The 22559-nt window shown below is 37.7% G+C and overlaps 1 protein-coding gene and 1 long non-coding RNA gene across 2 annotated transcripts in view; both read left to right on the plus strand.

Annotated features, from left to right (window-relative positions):
• Positions 1–281: 281 nt before the first annotated feature.
• Positions 282–6722, plus strand: LOC145999446 (uncharacterized). Its single transcript, XR_014443389.1, has 3 exons — positions 282–372; positions 2255–2325; positions 6601–6722. It is a non-coding gene; the product is annotated as an uncharacterized LOC145999446 (long non-coding RNA).
• Positions 6723–14982: 8260 nt separating this feature from the next.
• Positions 14983–22559, plus strand: part of LOC145999447 (uncharacterized) — a 50172-nt gene continuing 42595 nt past the window's right edge. The window contains exon 1 of the mRNA XM_083136406.1: positions 14983–15334. Coding sequence (XP_082992532.1) covers positions 15286–15334 — 49 coding nt within the window. The 5' untranslated portion in view covers positions 14983–15285. The remainder of the gene's footprint in view (positions 15335–22559) is intronic.

Below are 22559 nucleotides of genomic sequence, written 5' to 3' on the forward strand. Positions count from 1 at the left end.
TCAACGTAGCTTCATTCTACAGAATTTTCCCCGTAAATAACAGAACGTTCAAGACAGTGAATCCAACTTCTCTTTCACAAATACTGTATGCAATAAGAAATAAATGTATAAACACATTATTTAAATGTTATAAAACATTTATCTGTGCCGTGAATAGTTATGATTGATCCTAAAACGTATAAACGGGTTAATAAATACGCTCTTAAAAGTTGCTACTCAAACTACAGTGGGTTGGTGCTACTGCTGTGAAAGAAACAAATGCAACGCAATGTATGCCGAGAAGACGCTAGCCAAGGCATGGCATGGCGGCCATACTGTTTTAGAAGACAACAATCTCTAGTGTGTTCTGTGTTAGACTGTGAAATTATAGAAGTAAGTATTGAAGCCAAGAAGTGTAGTGTATTGAAAACCTTTGCAATTCGAACGTAAGATATACATATATTTTACAAGGAGGGTAGTGAAAAGTGCATGTGTAACTGAAAGTAATTCCTAATGCAGGAACACGAATCGTGAAATACAACGCCCCAACACCAGTTTAAATATTATCTCCATACAATAGAGCATATTTATTTTAGGCAATAATTTTAATATTTTTCGTGTTCATGATAAGGGGCTACTTACTCTTGTAAGCAATGTTGTTGTTTTTTTTTTAATTATTTGTCCGGAAGTGTCAGTATTTTATTGAAAAAGCAGTGTTCGAACGTAAGATATACATATATTTTACAAGGAGGGAAGTGAAAAGTGCATGTTTAACTGAAAGTAATTCCTAATGCAGGAACACGAATCGTAAAATACAACGTTCCAACACCAGTTTAAATATTATCTCCATACAATAGAACATATTTATTTTAGGCCATAATTTAAATTTTTTTCGTGTTCATGATAAGGGGCTACTTACTCTTGTAAGCAATGTTTTTTTTATTTGTCCGGAAGTGTCAGTATTTTATTGCAAAAGCAGTGTTCTAACGAGTTTTGCAACCTGTTCACATTCAAAATTTGCATTACCCTTGTATTTTGGGAAGCAAAATATAAATGCGAGTGACTATTTTCACCAGGTGGGGAGCTAGCTTTTGAGCTATTTTCAACAGATTTTAAGCTGCATGTCAGAGTGTCTACCAAAATAACAAATCCAAAATTCTTGACCTTTTTTTCCTTTTTCTTAGCATGTATTTAATCACCTCCTACTTAGGTATGGTTGGAAATTAAGAAAAATATATATTTTTATTCAATGAAAAACTTAACAAGAGATTTAGACTTGCTTTAATTATTAATGCTTCAGACTTCATCCTGAATGGGGAATGGCCATATTACTTTAAAATATTTTTTACAAACCTTGACGCATGTAATACAATGTAATACTTAACAAATCGAAAAAAATTAACTACAACTCAAGGCAATTTTATATTTCCAATTTTATCATAAACACTAGTAGAGGTATATAACAATGTAAATTCACTGTAGTGTAAAAAATAGCAAAAATTCTTGACCACATGCATGATTTCTTGACTGGTAGACATTATGCATGTGCATCATCTACAATCTGGCCTGGCCTGCTAAATGGATGTGTGTATTCTTTAATTGATGTGTATGAAGCTTACATTGGTGTTCATTTACTTTCATTGTTAGGTTAGGCAGGTCAGGTTTAGGGCTATTAGCATTAAAATTACTTCTGTAAATACTTACCAACACCTGATCATGTAATTTCTGGTATTGAGCACTTTATGCTATTTTCTCTACCTGGTGACACACCCATTTTTAATATAAAATAACTTCGTAGGAGTAAGTTCAGCAACACTGCCAATGAATGCAATAAAATAAGATAAAATACAATGTCATGGTATGATTCAGGTAATTACTTTTGCTGGTGCAAATACACATACGCTGTTCCTCAGCACCTGGTGAAAATAGTCGCGGCCAAATATAAATGACAGGAAATATAAATGGTGTTCATGTTGTTGTTTTAATACCGAATGTACCATATATTATCGGTAGACAATGGAATCATTAATACGAGATTCATATTTTATCCGGAAAGAAAAAATGTACATGTTAAGTGCAAAATTAGTGTTTTCATCCATGCTAGTACAGGATTCCGGTACTGTTTATTATTGGTAGCCGATGGATGTCAAGTCTTCCTCATATATGCCTACTCTAACTTTTCAATTTTATGATGAATCAAATTCAACTTATTGGCACTTTTAGCACTTCTTTATGTTAGCTCACATTAAATAATATTTTTAAATCTTTATTTCAGTGAATATCAGAAGCAGTCAGATCAAGAGGAAAGTACATAGTTAGACACCCAGTTGCAGATGTTGCTCAAATGTAAGTATAAATATTCTATCTAGTCAATACAGTAACAATTATGTGAATTTTTAAGGAGTTAGCTGTCCATTTCATTTTAATCTTTTTTCTGGTTGCCACATAAGGGAGTTTGGTAGCCTTTTTCAGAGTGACTATTTTCACCAGGTGGTGAGGCTAGCTTTTGAGCTCCTTTCACCAGATTTTAAACTGCATGTGCATGTTCTGCAACCTGACCTGGCCTGCTGCAGGGATGTGTGTATTCTTTAATTGTTGGTGTGCATTTATTTTCGTGCAGGAGACAAGTACTTCTCTTCTGCACATCACGGAGTTGAAAATGCACCGCAAGGTGTTCTGATGTAGACTGGTCCTGCTAATATGTCACATACGTACGAAGAGGTATTACCTTCCTAAATGCTTTCATTGTTAGGTTAGGTAGATCAAGTTTAGGGTTTTTAGCATTAAAATTGCTTCAGTTCTGTAAATACTTTCCAACACCTGATCATGTAATTTCTTGTCTTCAGCATTTTCTGCTATTCTCACTACCTGGTGACTAGTAGTCACACCCATTTTTAATTTAATATAACTTCTTAGCAGTACGTTCAGCAATACTGCCAATGTATATAATAAAATAAGATAAAATGCAATGTTATGATTCAGGTAATTATTTTGCTAGCAAAAATAGCCCTAGGTGCTGTTTTCAGCACCTGGTGAAAATAGCCCTACATGCTAGTCTCACCACCTGGTGAAAATAGTTGCAGCCATAATTTTTTGTCATGATTTTCCAGTTCAAATGAGTGGAATGGTCATCCATCCATCTGTAGTCCAGTGCATGGAAACTTGTACAATTTTCTATACCATAATGACATAGAATAGGAACGGGATATTAGAAAACCATTGATGCACATTTAGTATGTTTTGTATATGTAGAATACTTGAAATTAAATCTTTGGAAGTTAACCTAATATTTGTGACTGTTTTGCCTGAGCTAGATAATTGCTTACTTAATTGAAATAATTTCACTTAATTGTATGTTGGGTCTCCCCGATGGTGTAGTGCTAATGCTCTGTTGCTTTGTAATGGAGGGGTCCTGGGCTCAATCCATGGTGCAGGCACATTACACAGTGGTTGGAATACCATTTGTAACTGTGGGTCCAGTTCCAATTGGTCTATCGGAGCGTATGTTGTATGAAATGTATGTGAAGTGTATGTTTAAGATTCGCCCTTCGATTTTGACCATCACCTCTTTCCCCTTTGTGTCCTCTTAACTCCATTCTCTTGGGGAGAAGGGGATAGCTTTAACTAATGTGCATTACAGGCTTTAAAAATAATAAAGGTATCAATTGTAAAATTTATGGTTTCTGAATTCCATGTTAATTTGCAACTCCTATTTTGCAATTGTTTATGCAAGTGAACAAACAGTGATGTGCATTGGTGCATGTGTGCTACTTTCTTTTGGAGGGATATGTGCTTATTATTTTCTTGTCCCCTCCCTTGTACTCCACAACTTCATCACAGTTTTACGTGAAACTTTTTGATATTTAAGAAAAGCTGTGCATTACTATGGAAAAATCTAAAGTACTACAGTAGCAGTATAATGGGGTGACCTTTTTAAAATGCATTAAAAAATATATACTCTCTCCACATACCATACCTTGGAAGTGCATGTGGGACATTTCATGAAACGTGGTCCTACTCCATGTAAATAACGAAATGAATTAATCCAAAAAATATTAAGTGTTTTCAATTGCATTAAAGTTTAAATGTTTGTGAATGTATATAATATCCATATTTCACAAACAAAAATTATTGGCATCTGTGTATCCTATATGCTTCACAAACAAATGAAGTCGCATTTTGCTACATTATTGAAGCATCACACATACCACATATTTGATAATGCTTTTCATGCATTCAGGCTATGTCATCATACTCAAGTGTTTTTCATTTGTTAAGACACACCACAAAGTAATTCTTAATTGTATGAAATCAGTTCATTATGAAAATTTTAATCCAATTGCATGTCTATAATCTTACTTTTTGTGTGAAATGTCTCACACGTAATGCTGGAATGCACCATGTATGTAGGCTGTGCCTGGATTAGGCTTTTATAATAGGTATGGGGATTTCAGGCCTCATGTGTGTGTTGTTATTTCTTTAAATCATAACATAACTATACAAATGTAAGAACAATGGCTATTTCCACCTATCTCAAAAAAAGAGGGCAAGCCCTTCAATAATGGGAACAGAGATATTTTGCTAAAATAAAGTACTTAAAATTAATTAATTCATTAAAACCAATAATGAGGTCAATGGACATATGGAAAGGGGTGAGGGAAGAAAGGCAAGAGGACAGCACGACCAACCTGAAAAATGAATACTAACCTAAATCACCACTATACTTCACACTATAATTTCAATTCAGTCACAGTGTTGATTATTACAATCATACATGTAAGGCTGATACATGGTCATCGCAGGAAGACAAGAACTTCGAACTGAAGCAGTGGTTTTTGAGAAGCAGATATGTTTTTGTTGAAAATATGTTTTGGTTGCCACTCTGAAAAAAGTCTTTAAGATATCCAAGAAATAACAACACACACATGAGGCCTGAAATCCCCATACCTATTATAAAAGCTAATCCAGGCACAGCCTGCATACATGGTGCATTCCAGCATTACGTGTGAGACATTTCGCACAAAAAGTAAGATTATAGACATGCAATTGGATTAAAATTTTCATAATGAACTGATTTCATACAATTAAGAATTACTTTGTGGTGTGTCTTAACAAATGAAAAAAACCTGAGTATGATGACATAGCCTGAATGCATGAAAAGCATTATCAAATATGTGGTATGTGTGATGCTTCAATAATGTAGCAAAATATATCTGAAAGACTTTTTTCAGAGTGGCAAGCAAAACATATTTTCAACAAAAACATATCTGCTTCTCAAAAAAAACACGGCTTCAGTTTGAAGTTCTTGTCTTCCTGCGATGACCATGTATCAGCCTTACATGTATGATTGTAATAATTGACACTGTGACTGAATTGAAATTATAGTGTGAAGTATAGTGGTGATTTAGGTTAGTATTCATTTTTCAGGTTGGTCATGCTGTCCTCTTGCCTTTCTTCCCTCACCCCTTTCCATATGTCCATTGACCTCATTATTGGTTTTAATGAATTAATTAATTTTAAGTACTTTATTTTAGCAAAATATCTCTGTTCCCATTATTGTGACAGGTGGAAATAGCCATTGTTCTTACATTTGTATAGTTATGTTATGATTTCATTGAAGCAGGAATACGTAAACTTTTCAAATGAACTCTTGTGTAAAAAATTATACATGTATGTGATTTATAAGAAAAAAAATTATAATTGATTTTCTACAGTCAATTTAGGTAAGGAGATGCCGGAGAGGTAATTCTTACGTTCTCAGCAATTGATCTACAAAGTGGCATAATGTACAGTGGGATCCATGAGTATTACCGTGCAAATTGTCCATGACTATTTTAATTAATTTTCTCCTACATTCTTGTGTTTTTAAGCAATGGATTTTTATGTATACTGGTGTAGAAGTTGTCAACAGCTTGTTTTGAGTTTTCTTTTAATTCTTGAAGCTCTTATTGGGTCAAATAAAGTGCACGAACATGGTGATGGACAATTCGCATGGTAATACTCATGGATCCCACTGTACAAGAGGCTTAGGCTAAAGAATATACCCCACAGAGAATGTACCCCCTCCCCCCACTCTTTCCTGCACACTGGAATTTTGTTACCTCTTAATTAGGTTCCTGTGCAAGGCTCGTGCACACTTCTGACAGAAATGCATGCAATTACCATGTTCTTTCAAATTCAAATTCTTTATTTGCCTGGGAGATGAGAGATAATGTGTTGCAACCCAGAATTGTCTGCGACTACATTTGTAACACTATACAAGAATTATTAGTACTGCACATCCACTATTAAATGTTATAGTAGGGTTATTTTTTATTTTGCTGTCCCTCCTCTCATATCTATATTGAAATGTAAAGTAATTATTTCACTTTGCAAGGGTAATGCACTGAGTTTCATATTTCAAATTTTCTTCCCCATCACTCTCTAGATTTGTGTCTGCATTTTCCAGTTTCTTTAGTTTAGAAGAAATGGAAGCAATTTGCATGTAATGTTTACATTTTGTTGTTTTCTTTGTCCTCATAAGCTAAATTTAGGGAATTTTGGAATTTACTGCACTTTTTGCAAAAAAATATACTTCTTGTGTGCATCTTTGTTTATTTTATGATCTTCTTATAATTTCAGGTGGTAACTGAGGCAAGGAACCCATCACTCAGCAAAGAACAACTTTCCAGGCTAATATGAAGGATGCATATAACAATGGAATTTGTCAATATCTTTTGAAATAATAAAGATTGCTTATTCTACATGATCTATTATTTTTAATTAATATCTATCCCAACGATAAATAACACCCTTTAGATATCCAGCAAACCTAGTGAAGTGAGAACAGTTAACCATTAAGCCACACAATAGCCTACTTTTTACCAGTTTCTAATTTGGATTAATGATTACCTGCTCTAACTTCAGGAGGTCCAGTTTGCTGTGTTTTAATTGCTGATTACACTCGATTAATAACATAAATTTGCTACATTAACACTGGAAATCAATCTAAACCAACAATATTAAGGAATAACTGTGTGTCTGATGGTGATTTGTGTGTGTATTTTTTTCTTTTCATATTTCCAGTCCTATTTTTCACTGCTATGTAAACACTGGTAAGCATGAAACTTACACTCTATGTTTCAATCAATAATAACAATAATGAAACTTATGCCCTGTAGTAGCACCTATGTGCTTGGTGGAAGCATGATATATCATACTATTCATTTTAAAACACGAGATGAATACTAAAATAGTGGTATGTTATTCGAGTATAAATTCTTTCATTTCTTTGCTTGTGTTTTAAAACTGAATATTATGCATTATGCTTTCAGGAAGCATGTATCTGCTGCTTTGATGTGTGAGTAGTCTCAGTGCTGAAAAATTTATCTACAGTGCTCACATTTTGTTAATAGTTCAACTGTATGGTTAATCTGTGTAGATTTAAGGGAGTGTTCTGAAGTGAGTATGACTCAAACAGGCTCTGATTTACACTTACTACTAGAAAAGTAAAATCCCCACTACCCACAGGTTTCAATATTTCCTACCATGGATACTAGTGAATGTACATTGCAGGTTACAAGTAAGTATTATATATTGTGATTTATTATATTTTTTTTCAAACTACTGTATTATAGAAAAGCTTACCTAATGTATTTCAATGGCTTAAATTTATGATGTGAAAGTGATTTTAGTCAACATGAACATGTAACCTTTATAAATGCAATACATTGTGGAAAATAACACAGAATATAGCTTTAAGCCATTAAAAGTATGTTGCTGTTAATATTGTTACAATGAAAAAAGAAGAAAAGCAAAATACCGACTGTTGCTATCACGGGAAATTTTCTGTATAATTACGGTGAAATGACAGTATCACTTACAGTACTTGAACCATAACTGGAACGGTGAAATTTCTGTAATATTACGGTGCAATTTTGTTCCTAATTACGGTGAAACCACTGTAATTTTACGGTGACGCCACTGGCGCCCGAGCTGCCGGTGAGGTCACCGTAAAATTACGGCCTTTTTTTTTTACAGTGTAGAGTTGAACGGCATTGGGAGCGACTCCGAAAACTATAGATTCCACACAAATATCGGGCGTTTTCGCAACACAGCCTGAAAGTTAGACAACCCGAGAAACACTTTCGTTGTGCGGCATTGCATAGAGTCAAGGATGTCTGCTTGTGCGGATAATATCGGTCGCTTTAGATTACATTTACATGTAATCCTTTCCCACCCCACACTAGGGGTGCCAGAGGTGTCTTACCCCCAAAGTATTATTTCCAGATTGCAAGTGATATGTGTACCAAGTTTGGTTGAAATTGCTGAGGCTTTCGAGAGTTATGCAGGAACAAACAAATATACACACCCACACACACAACCATACACATACATCCATTTATATATATATATAATTTGTTGCATATTCTAAACAAAACTAATGTTTGTGACACTCCAGTACAGTACTTGTACAGTTCTAGTGTGATGTTTATTCTACTTACTAGTAATTTCTTTCTTTTTATAGCTTATCCTCCCTTCCTATGCTCTCAAAAACCTTCGTCTTTTGCCAACAATGTAATTTTCCTGCATTCTCTTATCTTCATGCATGTACTCTTTGATCTACACTTCTTTCTACATCTGCGCACTTTCCCACAACAAACAAACATGCACATTTCTGTCTATCTTTTCCGTGTTGATCTTTTTTTTAAAAAAAATCTATTCCCTATGTATATGTAATGGAAATCAATAATTATAGAAAAGGTACAAGAAATTATTTTTCTTATCAATAGACCCTACTTTAAATTTTACCTATTTCATATATTTGGTGAATATTTTAATATACTGCTGGACAAAAAAAACCGGACACTTGCATTTTTTGTGATAACGCAATGGGTCGATAAAAGCTCTGGTACAAGGGCTAACTAAATGTTGCAGAAACTGAATTAAGTACGAATGCATAAACAAAGTCCGAGCCTATGAATGGTGCATATGGTACTACATGATCTGCCGAACATTCTGTAATATACCTGCGAGCTGTTATTGCAATTCAGATGTCAAATATTAAAGTGTCCGGTTTTCATTGTCCAGCAGTATATATTAAAATGGTTAAGAATAGAATCGCTGCTATCTAAGTGGTAGGAATCAGATTAGAAAATATTTTTAATGAGAATATCATAACGCTTGAATTTCTTGGATATTTAGCATACAGATATATAGATCACGAACCTCTGTAAATATTTTCATTCTTGTCGAGGAATAGCGTATGTATTCTAGTTAACCTTGTAATAAACGATAATTCAGATCAATTATTATACGTTGTTATATTAGTATATATAATTTTAGTCTAATTGTACTTTGTATATTGTATCTGTAATTGTTTCAAGCTTCGTTCAGCTTTCTAATATGTCTAAATAAATACGTGCAATTGCAAGGTTTTTCTCTTCTATCGTCTGATACACGTATTACGTGTAAGACCCATCTAAATCAATTGTCCATTCCTTTTCTTATTTCGCTTGTCAATTTTTCCATACTCTGATTATTATTTCTTCCGTATCCCATTAGTTCCTTTTTTATGAATTACCTTTAACTTTGTTTCTCACCATTTCTTTCCGTTTCTTAAGTTTTGTTTCTTTTCTATCTTCATTTTCTTAATTTCTGTTTTCTTTCACTATATTTCATTTTCCCTCGTTTCGTTTGTCTTCCGATTAATTTGTTTTTTTATTATTTCGTTTGGTATCTTTTCACTGTTTCCTTCCATTCTTTCTTGATTCCTTTTTCGGTTCAATTTATATGATTCCTTGCGTTTCTATTCCTTTAATTTAATTTTCTTTCGAGACATGGACTGTGAACATAAATAATCTGTTCGTTCCTCTTTGTACAAAAGTAATTGTTATGGGACTTAATCTTGCCATGCCTATGATAACAGCTGGGTCAAAGAAAACATAACACAAATTTATGCAACATAATTCTCATAATTTTGAGCCTCGAAGGTAGAGCCTTACAAGACTGCAATAATGTAGATTCCAAGGGTAAGATGAGCTCAAGTGCCATGCATAGATGAAATTTGACCGTTGGAAAATATTGGGGGAAGTCAAAGGCATCAGAAATGAGAAATATAAATGCACTATCCACATGGTACTTAAGAACAAAACATTTTATTTCATGAATTAAATAAGTATTTACATTTTTAAATTATACACTCCTCAAAAAATGTTTGGAATATTTTTATATTAGACAATAGGTGTTAGACACGGCCTTGGAGTGCAACAACCCATGGTATCTGTCTGGTGGACGTTTGTCGTCTTTTCACAGGCCCAAGTGCCTATCACCTATTGCCTAATATAATAATATTCCAAATTTGTTGCGAGGAGTGTATTTTAAGGGGTGTTTGTGTGAGGATTAAAAATTATATTATCCCCTCTCCTTAAAGTGGATGTCTTGAAGATCTAAATATCCATGAGCAAGTGTTGATAGACTCAACTAATTTCGTGTGTGTGTGTTGGGGGGAAGGAGGTGACACACACAGAACTCAGATCGCACACACAAATATATATATATATATATATATATATATATATATATATATATATATATATATATATAAAAAAAAGCAAGAAGGGCCAAAAGGGCTAAGTAAAAATCAAAGAAGGTAAAAGGAAACACTCACCGGACAGTAGAAAGATTCAAAATTTTCGCTAATTTATAGCATCATCGGTGTGAGAAGAAATAGACGGAACCGGAAGTTGGGGCACTGCAGAGTTGCCAGGTCCCCATCGAAGAAGAAGCGGTGCGTAGAACGAAAAAAACACTGTTTCGTCACCAGGCTCGTCGTAAACTGTGAGTGTGTAGGAAGAGTTGGGAGGGCGGGAGGGACGGGATGGTCTGGGGGGAAGGTGGGTGAGGGATGGGTATTACTGGGTGGCCTTGTTCAGGCCAGGTGGAGTGGTTGCACTCATGGCTGATATATAGGCCCTTTCCCATCTTTTGCGAACAGAGGTGTTGGCTGGTTTGGGTAGGAGATGGATGATCGCTACCCGGAAGCAGTCGTTGAAACTGATGTTGTGGTGGTTGGTGTGGACGGCGACAGTGAAGTCCAGGTTGTGGGTGGAGGAGCGGTGGTTATTGATGCGGAGGTTGAGGGCCGTTGATGTTTCCCCCAGGTAAAAATCACCACAGATGTTGCAGGTGAGGATGTAGATAAGGTTTGAGGCATGGCAGGTCCCTTTGGGATGAAGGGTAAATTTGCCAGTGGCCGTGTGCACCTGGAGGGTGTGAGAAGTGATGAGGATGGGGCAGGTCTTGCACCTGGGGCGGTTGCATTTATGGGCAGGGGGGTGTTGGATGTGTGGTGAAGGAGTGTTGTGGACCAGGATGTTTTGGAGGTTGGGGGGCGTTTGAAAACCACCCTGGGTTTGTCGGGAAATATGCTTTTGGTTTCAGGATCACTGTGGAGAATTGGGAGAAGAGAGTGCAGTGTGTGCCTGATTTTGTTGAGGTGGGGATGGTATTGGGTGATGAGTGCAGGTGGGTTGGTGGCAGCAGGTTTCTTGGTGGTAGTGGTGTGTGAGGCAGCTCGGGATATTTGCTTGGTGACAAGGATGGAGGGATATCGACGGTTAACCAGGGCCTGGTGTAGGCGGAGGTTATAATTCTGGCGGGAGGTGGGTGAAGTGTTCAGGCGCTGTCCCCTGAGGGCCAGAGAGAATGGAATGGCTTTTTTGGTGTGGAACGGGTGGGAGCTGGAGAAGTGTAGGTACTGCATGTGGTTGGTGGGTTTTATGTGGATGGAGGTAGTCAGGTGTCCTCCCTCGATGTGCACGTCCACATCTAGGAAGGTGATCTGGTTGGGGGAGTGCGTCCAGGTGAATTTTAGGGAACGGAAGTGGTTAAGTTCGTCCAGGAAAGCTGACAAGGATGGTTCTCCATGTGTCCAGAGCATGAAGATGTCGTCGATGAAGCGGAGCCATAGGAGGGGTTGGAGGGGTTGGGTAGCCAAAAACTCTTGCTCAAGTTTGCCCATGAAGAGGTTTGCATAGGATGGGGCCATTCTGGTACCCATGGCTGTACCTCGGATCTGTAGGAAATTTTGGTTTTCAAAGGTGAAGTTGTTACAAGTGAGGACAAGGTGGGCTAGGTGGGTCAGGAAGTTGGTGCTGGGGTTGTGAGGTTTGGGTCTGCTATTGAGATAGAATTCTATGGAGCGGAGGCCATGGGAGTGAGGTATGTTGGTGTAGAGGGAAGTAACATCGATGGTGGCAAGGATGGTATCTGGGGGCAATGGTGGAAGGGTGCTGATTTTCTGGAGGAAGTGGTTGGTGTCACGGAGGTAGGAGGGCAGAGCTTTCACAAGAGGCTGGAGATGGGAGTCAACAAAGGCTGAGATTCTTTCTGTGGGTGAGTTATAGCTGGACACAATGGGTCTACCGGGGTTGCCAGGTTTGTGGATTTTGGGCAAAAGATAGAAGGTGGGGGTGCGGGGATTGTCGGGTATTAACATGGCGGTGGTACGAGCTGTAAGGCCTTCAGGGGGGGCGCGGGTGTGGATGAAGTCCTGGATTTTGTTGAGGTGTTCGGCGGATAGGTCAACTGTGGTGGGTTTGTAGGTGGAGGGGTCAGCCAGCTGGCGGTTGGCTTCCGCCAGGTAGTCTTGAGATTTCAAGACCACCGTGGTGGACCCTTTGTCAGCTGGGAGGATTTTGATGTTGGGGTTGTTGCGGAGGTCTATGAGAGCTTTCTGTTGGGGGGGGGATTGAGGTTAGGTTGGTTGTGAAAGTTATTTAAGAATGAGCTGTCAGAGGTGGTGGAAATGACGGCAGTGATGTATCTTTCCAAGGGGTGGTTGGTGGGCAGGGGGGTGGATCTTGGGAGGAGGGGGGCTAAATTGAAGGAGGCTCGGGTTGGTTTCACTGGTGGTAGTTTGGAGTGAGGGATTTTTGGCCCAGAAATGTTGCCATCGGAGGTTGCGAGCAAATGTGTGTATGTCAAAAAGTAGGCGGAATTGGTTGGGAGGAGTTGTGGGGGAGAAGGTCAGGCCTTTGGACAAAACAGCTATTTCATCAGTGCTCAGTTTATGGTTGGATAAATTGAGTACAGTCTGCTTGTTTTTGAGTGGGTTAGGGTCATTAGTGGTCAAGGATCTGGTAGGGGTGGGTTTGTCCGTGGACTGGTTGTTTCCCAAGGTGTGAAGTGTGGGAGTACAGTTTTGGTTTTCAGGGGGTCTGTGGTGGTGTGGGAGGGGTGGGCAATGGTAAAGGGGGGTCGGGTAATAGCGGGCATGTTGGTGTGGGACTGAAATTGGGCGGCAGTGGAAGGGGAAGGGTGCAGCCAGTCTGAAAAGCTTGACGGCAGAGATTGGAGAGTTTTTGGAGGTGTTTAGTGTTAAGGTCACTGGCAATGGAATGGGCGGTGTACCAGAAGGAGTCTATTTTGTGATGGTGGTTACCTGGGGTCAGCAACAAGATTTTGGTAAGGGATTGAATAGAGACGGACAGTTCTCGGGCGCGATTTAGCTTGCCCCCGCCATGCCCCCTAGCATAAAACCCACGATTTTCCCACTAGCGAGAAATTTCGCTATTGAACTGACCCACGCCATGTACCGATCCCAGCTAAATCGCGCCCGAGAACTGTCCATCTCAATTTGAAAAGGATGGTTTCCTTTTACCATCTTTGATTTATATATATATATATATATATATATATATATATATAATTATCTGATGTACATATTTGATATTAAATATAAAGATAATTACTAAATATTTAAAAATACATTATATTGAATCCATATAAATAAATTAATTATATATATATATATACATGTATATATATATATCAGATATTTATAATGTAACAAACTAAATCTTTTACTAACTGGTTAAATATGTCAAAAATTACAAAATAGTTCAAATAGTTTTTATTAAGTTTTTGTTTAGTTTTAGCTTTGTGCTAATATAAATCAATCAGATTTCATACTTATATTTGTCTTGTATTCTTCTTTCATTCTTATTGTGTGTTTATTGTTATTAATGTTGATAAGAGAGACCGAGATCACACTACTTTGTGTTTGCTTTTAATATTATTCTTAGTAAAATATATTTGAAGTCAAGACCAATTGCTTATCTTGTGCTGTCATTTCAAATCCCTCCCTCTGATTTTTTTGTTGGGGAGAGATTTTTGAGACCAAGATAGTTGGTGGGGGAAATCCCCCCCGCGTCACTCCAGGGTTACGCACACTGATCGGGGGACGGACATTCACCCTCTGGCGTTTCTACTCTAGGGACAGTGACTTGCTAAGGATTGGTTAGAACCTTATGCAGAGTTGTTAAAGAGTTTCTGGACCGAATTAAAATACTTTACAGATAAAAAGGTTCCTTACGATCCAGAACCAATTTATGCTTGGACCGGAATTGAATTTATTTAAAATTCCTTGACCTTTAACAACCCTGACATAACGTAATCCCGTTTTGGCCCGGAATTCCTAACAAAAAGAAGGAACTCGTATAACACAGGATGCCACAGAAAAGTATAACCCCTTTTATGAAAGTCCTGATACGCCACTGTACATCGCATGGATGTTCAAGACCCCACATGCATGTTGCAAATACTGTACATAGACAGGCCATCATGTTTTGCCTCCTTTAGTCGATAGCGAACATAATTTCCGTCCATTTTAGCAAAGAAGCACTCTTGCCGTGTGTATGACACACATGACCATTTCCAGCATGTAGTGTATTTAGCCATTTTAAGTCGAAGCAAGTTTTTGAATGTTTGTTGTCTGTTCTGTAGTTGCGAGGAAAGACTTGATAAGCAAGTTTTGCCCAAGGTCTTCAGGTAGTATGGAATGATTGGCCCAACGCGTTTCAGAGTGGGTACTTTACGGGGGGGAGGAGGGGTCAGCCACAAAGCGCGGGGGGAATTGTAAAGAAGTGAGATAAAGTGTGCGAAGGGGGGGAGAATGTGGGCGGCATGCAAGGAAAGGGAAAACATATTAATATGTGGAAGTAGTCGTGAAGACACCGGCTTGAAATATTGGTCAAGTTCAGGTGGCGCTAGGAAAGCAGTGTGTGGGATTTTCTCGTGGTATACTGGCTAGTAGGGAAAATATAGGAAAGTGGATGATTCGAATAGGTGTGCATTAGCCTACGATTTGGCTGCTTGGATAGAGTGGCTGTCCTAGTGTTCGAAATGGTTGAGAACTCGACAGTTGAAGGCAGCCGGTACCTAGAAACGGTGGATAGCGGAAGTAGATTGTGCGAACTTGAATATTTCTCCACGGTGTGTAAATGTGTTTCCGGTTCATTCTGAGCGAAGTTCGAGTGATCCAAAATGCCTCATCTGGAGTACCTAACGTCGGCCTACAGGCCCTATATAATAGGTGAGTTTTTACAGGCAATTTTAGCCAATACGTTGATTGATTGATCGATTGATTTGGTGTTTAGTTCGCTTTATGCACAGTAAGGCTAATCGGGACCTCCACCGGGTATCAAACACGGGACCCCCTTGATTACGAGGCGACGACGATACCACTACACCATCGGGGAGGCCTTTTAGTCCATACGTGTCCCAGAATTTTAGTTCCCTGATTTTAAAGCTGCTTACAGAAAAGGAAATGGTCAGATCTAGTATTGTCAAATTTGTTTAAAGTCATACTCCACTCACATTTTTCCGAAACTTATTCCCAAAAATATTTGAAGACTATCCTGCAATGCTTTAACTCGGTTTCAGTTTGATTTCAGTATATTTTTAAAGTTGAAATATGAAAGCATTATAGTCAGTTGCAAGAATTATATTTCTGTATGAGTTACGAACATGTGTTGCATCAAATAAATCAGTGTTTTACACATAGTTTCCGAGTGAAATTTTCTCAGGGTATGTTACGATTGAGAGTAGATCAAGAACCATGCGTAAGGGGAAAGGGAGGGGTTCGGAGAGAGGGGGAAGAAAAAATATAGGGAGATTGAAATATAGAAATAAACAGAGCGAGTGTGTGTTAATAAGGTCTCGGAAGTTGAGGAAAAATCCTTTTCTTTCCTAGTGTCCGAAGACGAGGCCCAACATAATATATGTTCATTTTGGGTCATTGTAGGCCAGAAAAAGGTGGGTTTTATTTGTCCTCTTTGGCCTTTTTCGGCGGTTTTTGGCTTATTGGTCCTTTTTTAGCCTTTTTTTTAGGTCTTAACGGCTTTTTTTTTGCAACTTAACCTTCTTTCGACTACGTTTTTACTGCCCATTCTCAATTCGAATCATCATCATTTCGTCACCTCTTAAACATCCTTTCCGTAGTAAAGAAACAAAAAAATGAAAGAAAGAAATATATTTGAACAATCCCTGAAACGAGAGAAAAACATTTTTGGACTGAAAGAAGATGCATTTAATTCATATAGTTTTTTCGCACTGTGTTGCATACCACCAGAATTTTGTATTTTTTTATTCATTAAATATGTAATTAAAACTGAAGTTATTAATTAATTTGATTCACATTTATACGTCCTTTTTTCCATTTTTAGGTATTTTTTTATATTTTTGGGTATTTTTTTTGGCAATTTATAGGTCTTAACTTCCGAGCCCTAGTGAGAATAATAAGAGAAAATGATAAACAGGAAAAGAAGGAAGTATGGAATTAAAGATAGACAATGAAAGAAAGAGGTAAGGATGGGAATATATAGAAACATACGAAGAAAAAGAGAGAAATTAGTATAGAATCAGGTGAAGATAGAGGGAAAGAAAGATTACAGAGAAGATAAAACGTAGGAAAAACAGATATTGAATGAAAGATAGAAGGAGAGAGAGGGGGGGGAGAGATGGCATATTAGAAGCTACAATTACTCACAATGTTGTTTGTACAGATGAAGTGTGAGAAGTAAACGAAAGCAAAAAATTACAATAAGCCTTAGTACATTACGTATTCTCCCTGCATGTGGTTATAAGACACATGGTGATTTATTTACAACAGTTTGTTCCCCCATAAACTTTATTAATAACGAAAAAACATACATTTTTAGCAAAAACACGCTAAATTTGATGTCACAATTCTGTTCGTGCAGTTGCAATGAAAACAGAAAAACAAACATACAAATGTTGCAAAATGACACAGTTTAAAAACCAGATCATAACCCTTGGCCTTAACAACTGCTAGGCATCTCTTGTGCATAGAAGCGACCAAAGTCTTGCAGATGTCTTAGCTGATTCCCTCCCACTCTAAAGCGACGGTCCTCTTCAGATCTTCATTTGACTTGCACTCATGTTTATGGACACGTTTCTTCAAAAATATCCATAAATGCTCAATTGGATTCAGATCTAAACTTTGAACTAGTATTTTCAACTGCTTTGGTACGTTCAAAATCAACCAATCCCTGTTGAGTTGAGCAGTATGTTTGCTGTCGTTATTCTGCTTGAACGTGAACAAAGGTGGCAACGCCATTTGCTGGGCAGTTCTTTCCACGTTATTCTTCAGGATATTATTACAGACATATTTGTCCATGATTTCACCAATGACTTGCATTTTTCAGCTCCTTTAGTCGACATACAGGCAGAGGCGCAACCACGGATTTTTTCTAGGTGGGGGGCAAACCAGGATAAACGTACCAATAATAATAATAATAATGTTAATAATAATAATGTTACTAATAATGTTATTATAACATTATTATTATTGTTATTATTGATTTGCTTTTTTTTACTTCACTTCTTGTGCCACTTTTGCGAAGATGCAAATCCGGGATTCGAGCCCAGTACCAACATTTTATTTTTATTAGTAGTGGTAGTATCAAAGACGTTATTATCCTCATAAATTACGGAAAAAGGGGGTAGAAGTTTGTGCTAAAGCTTTTGTGTTCGAACAAACAATTTGAATCATTTTTTTAACACGTTCAATTTCACATTAATAACGTAAAACAAGGATATAAACTATTTTTGAAAGACAGAAAATGCTTGATATATGCATTCCAAGTATAAATCTTTCAAGTACAATTCTACATAACTTTCATGCACAATAGATGTTTCACATCTATGCAACGTGGAGTGACTTTGATTGATTGATTGATTTAGTTTATTTTACTTCGCGTGTTGTGCCTCTTGGCTAATTTGCGAAGATGAGGATGAGTGATGAAATGATGAAATTGATGAATGGACATCCACAAACAACCAAGCCCGACAGGGATTCGAACCCGGGACCCTTACAACGTGGAGTGACGTGGACACTAAATTGTGTACGTATTCAAAGTTTCTTTAATAAATAGTATATACAGCATATATTATTTAAATACATCACACAACCAATTCACAATAAACCAACAGCAATAATTACATTATTGTATCTCAAATGTGCACGCTCCCTTTTCTCAAACCAATTGTTCATGCACTTAAAAGAGAATCAATGAAGACAAGTCTTATTTCTCTGTCTGGTGATTTACAATATATTACAGCGAACAAACATAACATAAATTGCGTGCGAAGCGAGCAAGAAATTTTTTGGATCCAATTTTTTTTCAGGCTGAAATCAATATTAATTGAATAGGGCGCAAATAATTTCACGGAACTCCATGGCATTATATTATTTACAACTTTTGTGTCTCCCCGATGGTGTAGTGGTAACATCGTCGCCTTATGATCAAGGTGTTCCGGGTTCGATGCCCGGTAGAGGCACATGGTGATTCGGATCCCAGTTTCAAATATAGGCCAAGTCTCAATTAGCCTTGCTGTGCATAAAGTAGCCTTTAAAAAACACAAATCAATGAATCAATTTTACAACTTTCTTTAATTTAAATCGCACCCAGGGCCGTCTCCCAGCATCACCTAGCTACGGTTTTGAGCTTGATAAGATTAAGAAAAGCAGGCACTGCGAGCGAAGACAGCAAGAAACATTTACGAAAAGTACTTTTAATTGCATAAAATTTGAATTTGTGGGCGGTAATTGCCCCCTGCAGGTACACTTGGCTGTCCCTGTCTGCCCCCTTGCCCCCCTAGAACTCTCCGGCCAAGGTTGGGGGGCAATGTCCCCCTGCCCTCCCTGTGGTTGCGCCACTGTATACAGGCATAGATGATAATGGATCCTCCACCATGTTTTACCGTAGGCGTTGTATTGGCAACATTGTCCTGAGTATTTGACTTCCTCTACACACTGGATCACACTATCTGATCCGTGCAGATATATTTCGGTTTAATCCGACAGGATCACGTTTTCCCAAAACTCCTGATCCTTATGTAAATGCTCTTTAGCAAATCCGACTCTGTCGATACGTTTGCACTGTACGAACAACATTGTAATTAACTGTACAAGTACAAAACAAGAGCCCACTTCGAAATATATTGTCCACCCCCGGGCCTACCAAAAGGAAACTCCCCTGCAATGATAGTGCCAGTATTTCTAAGGCAGTGATAAAGCTGAATGTGATCCAGCGGCGCAACAGCCCTTGAGAGCCGGGGCCTACCTACTCACATGCCCCAGCAGAGGTGGGCGATCATCCAACAATTTCCGGGTGGCGTGTGGTCCGCACCACGAACCACCAGTTGTTACTGTAGGCTTCTATGATCGGGTTACGCTACTCGTTCGTAGCTTCCCACTTTTCTTACGATGGTGGGTGGTCGGAATCTCAGGAAAAGTTACTACGCTTCCCCCAGGAGACCTCAGAAGTCACTTAAACTTGTTTCCTACAGCAAACAACAACAAAAATAGCATATTACTTCATTCATGAGTTGGTGTTTTAAGTCCACTTTACGCACAGTAAGGCTAATCGGGACTGGACCTACAGTTTAAAGTGGGATCCGAACCACTCCGCCGGGTGTTGATTCCCGGTCCTCTGGGTTACAAGGCAACAACATCAGTCTACTCACAATTCTATACCGAATATCCATAAATAAGTTAAATCTATTGGGGTTAGTCTTGTGCTATTCAATTGAGAAATGAACACATGGCAGACTTGACCGATTTTTTAAAAAAAAATAGTTCAAAATACACATGTGAGCTGAAAGAGAACTAATATTGACTTTGTACCCACAAAATAAGACTGGTTGGTATCATGATTGGTTTCCCAGATAAGCAGTGGCGGCGATTCGGTTCCACAACTAGGGGGTCGTTTAGACGCTATGGCACAGGTTAACAATTGACGTAGTTAATGGCTGATTGCTTTGGTTAATTTTATTTAGCTCTTCTAACACTTTTGGCTAAGATGAAATTGATAAAAGGATGCTCACAAAGAACTCCCATGCTCAGGACAAGTTTCAAACCTTATGTAATGAACATGCGACTTCAAAGAAATAGTCCATTCTTATATATTTTGGTTCTGATGTTATTTTGCGCATTGATATATTGTTCGTAACTGTACATCTCGCAATATAACACGGCTTCAATATAGTAACTATGTTGAGGGGTATGGCACTATCCGATAAGCTCTGGAGCAAGGAACGAAAACAAGTCTCTGCGCAAATAATGACTCGGTCAATGAACGTGCGAGAGAGGAAGTGAGTGCATGGAGAGGAAAACACGACTGCAGCTACCAGCGCTCACTGTTATGCTCGATCACACACTTTCTCCCCTTTTCAACCGTTATGCTCCACAGATTACCAAGACACGATGTGTATCACTACACGCAAGATTACTGCACAGCTGACATCACAACAGCCAATGGAATTCCTCAGAGGCTGCGTGTATTGGTATACATTCATTTCGTTATTACGGTGGACAGAGAATAGAATTATTGCAAGAGACGATGGTAACCATTATTCCACAAAAGTTCGCAGTGAGATCATATAACTAACTAACTAACTAACTCTCTAGCCTTCTTAAACGCGAAAGTTCATGGCTGCAGCAACACAGACCTTCCATCTGTCCCTATCGTGAGCAACATCTATATACTCTTTTCCATCCCTACCAATTTCCTTTAGGGCCATCTCAACGTTATCCCTCCATCTTCGTCTTGGTCTTCCTACTGGTCTCTTACCATCAGGTTTCCCAACAAGAATCCTGTAAACTCGTCTTTCCTCTCCCATTCGTGCCACATGGCCTGCCCACCTAAGTCTTCTTGATTTAATCATTCTAATAATATCTGGACATGAATACAAATTATGAAGTTCTAAATTATGTAACCTTCTCCACTCACCTGTCTCCTCATCCCTTTTAGGTCCAAATATTTTCCTAAGGATCTTATTTTCAAATACTCTCAATTAATGTTCCTCTTTCAATGTAAGGGACCAAGTTTCACATCCATATAATAATACAGGCAAAATTACTGTTTTGTATAATTTAACTTTTAGTCTCTTAGATATTAAACGAGAAGATAAAAGTTTATGAAATAAATACGGAGATCATAATAAGAGCAATATTCGTTTGTACTTTCTCCTCAATAAAACATATTACGTAATGAGAAACACGTATTCTTTTTAAAAATACCAGAACTTTATACCCCCAAACAAGATTTTGGAAATTACACTTCATATAGTTAATATACATATGAGAATTTTCTGTTGTATTTCGACCAAACTGATTTTCGTAATCAAAACTATACGTGTGTTGATTCAAAGATTGTATTTGTTTATATGCAAAATATTAAACAATTATCACAAAGTCGTTTAAGATTTGCACGAATTTAGAAATAAAATGTTTGAAGCGCAGTCCTTTATTTAATTGATTGCTATAAGGCTTTTTAATTCTTGCTTGTTTGCATGAATAACAGTTTCAATTACATAATTTATCATTTAGTAGTGGGGAATGGCCCAATAAAACTCCCTTTTGCGCCATCTATGGTAGAATGTTCGTCCTTGGTTATGTAAGAATTTTTGAGCAAGAGCAGATAAACAAGTGACGAACAAACAGAATTCTTTCAATGTCACGAAACTAGACAATGAACTCCGTTTACCCTGAAAACAGGTCAATATTCTTTAAAGCGTAACCGACTTTGTGGCGGAGGGGTTAGCACAGCGTGCTTTCGGCCAGGGGTACAGGGTTCGAATTCCGGCCTGGTCATGGGTGTTCATTGTGAGTGTCCCTTCATTAATTTCATTATATAATCATCAATCATACTCATCTTAGCGATTAGCCAAAATTGGCAAGAAAGAGAGAAACCGAATCAATCAATCAAAAACCAAACCAATAAATCAGAAACCAAATCAATGAATCAAAAACCAAATCAATGAATTAAAAACCAAATCAACCAATCAAAAACCAAATCAACCAATCAAAAACCAAATCAATCAACCAAAAACCAAATCAAACAATCAAAATCCAAATAAATCAACCAAAAACCAAATCAACCAATCAAAAACAAAATCAATCAATCAAAAACCAAATCAATCAAAACCTTTCATGCGTAGAAACAACTCGGTTACGTGGCACTACATGAACCGTAATTACAATTTTAAGTAATTCATTGATTCATCGATTTAGTTTATTTTACTTCGAATTTCTGCCACTTTGAGCTAATCGCGAGGATGTGAATGAGATGAACTTGATGAAGGGACACTCACAAAGAACAGCCAAGCCATGGACGAAATTCAAACATGGGACCTCTGACGTCGTGGCACGATGTACAATCAACGGCAAAGATCACAAATTGTTCGTCACTATTTTCATTACTTATTATTCAACATCCCTTTGTTGTTTTAAG

The sequence above is a fragment of the Lepisma saccharinum genome, chromosome 15 (genome assembly GCF_977018435.1).
Source record: "Lepisma saccharinum chromosome 15, izLepSacc3.1, whole genome shotgun sequence".
NCBI classification, from domain to species: domain Eukaryota; kingdom Metazoa; phylum Arthropoda; class Insecta; order Zygentoma; family Lepismatidae; genus Lepisma; species Lepisma saccharinum.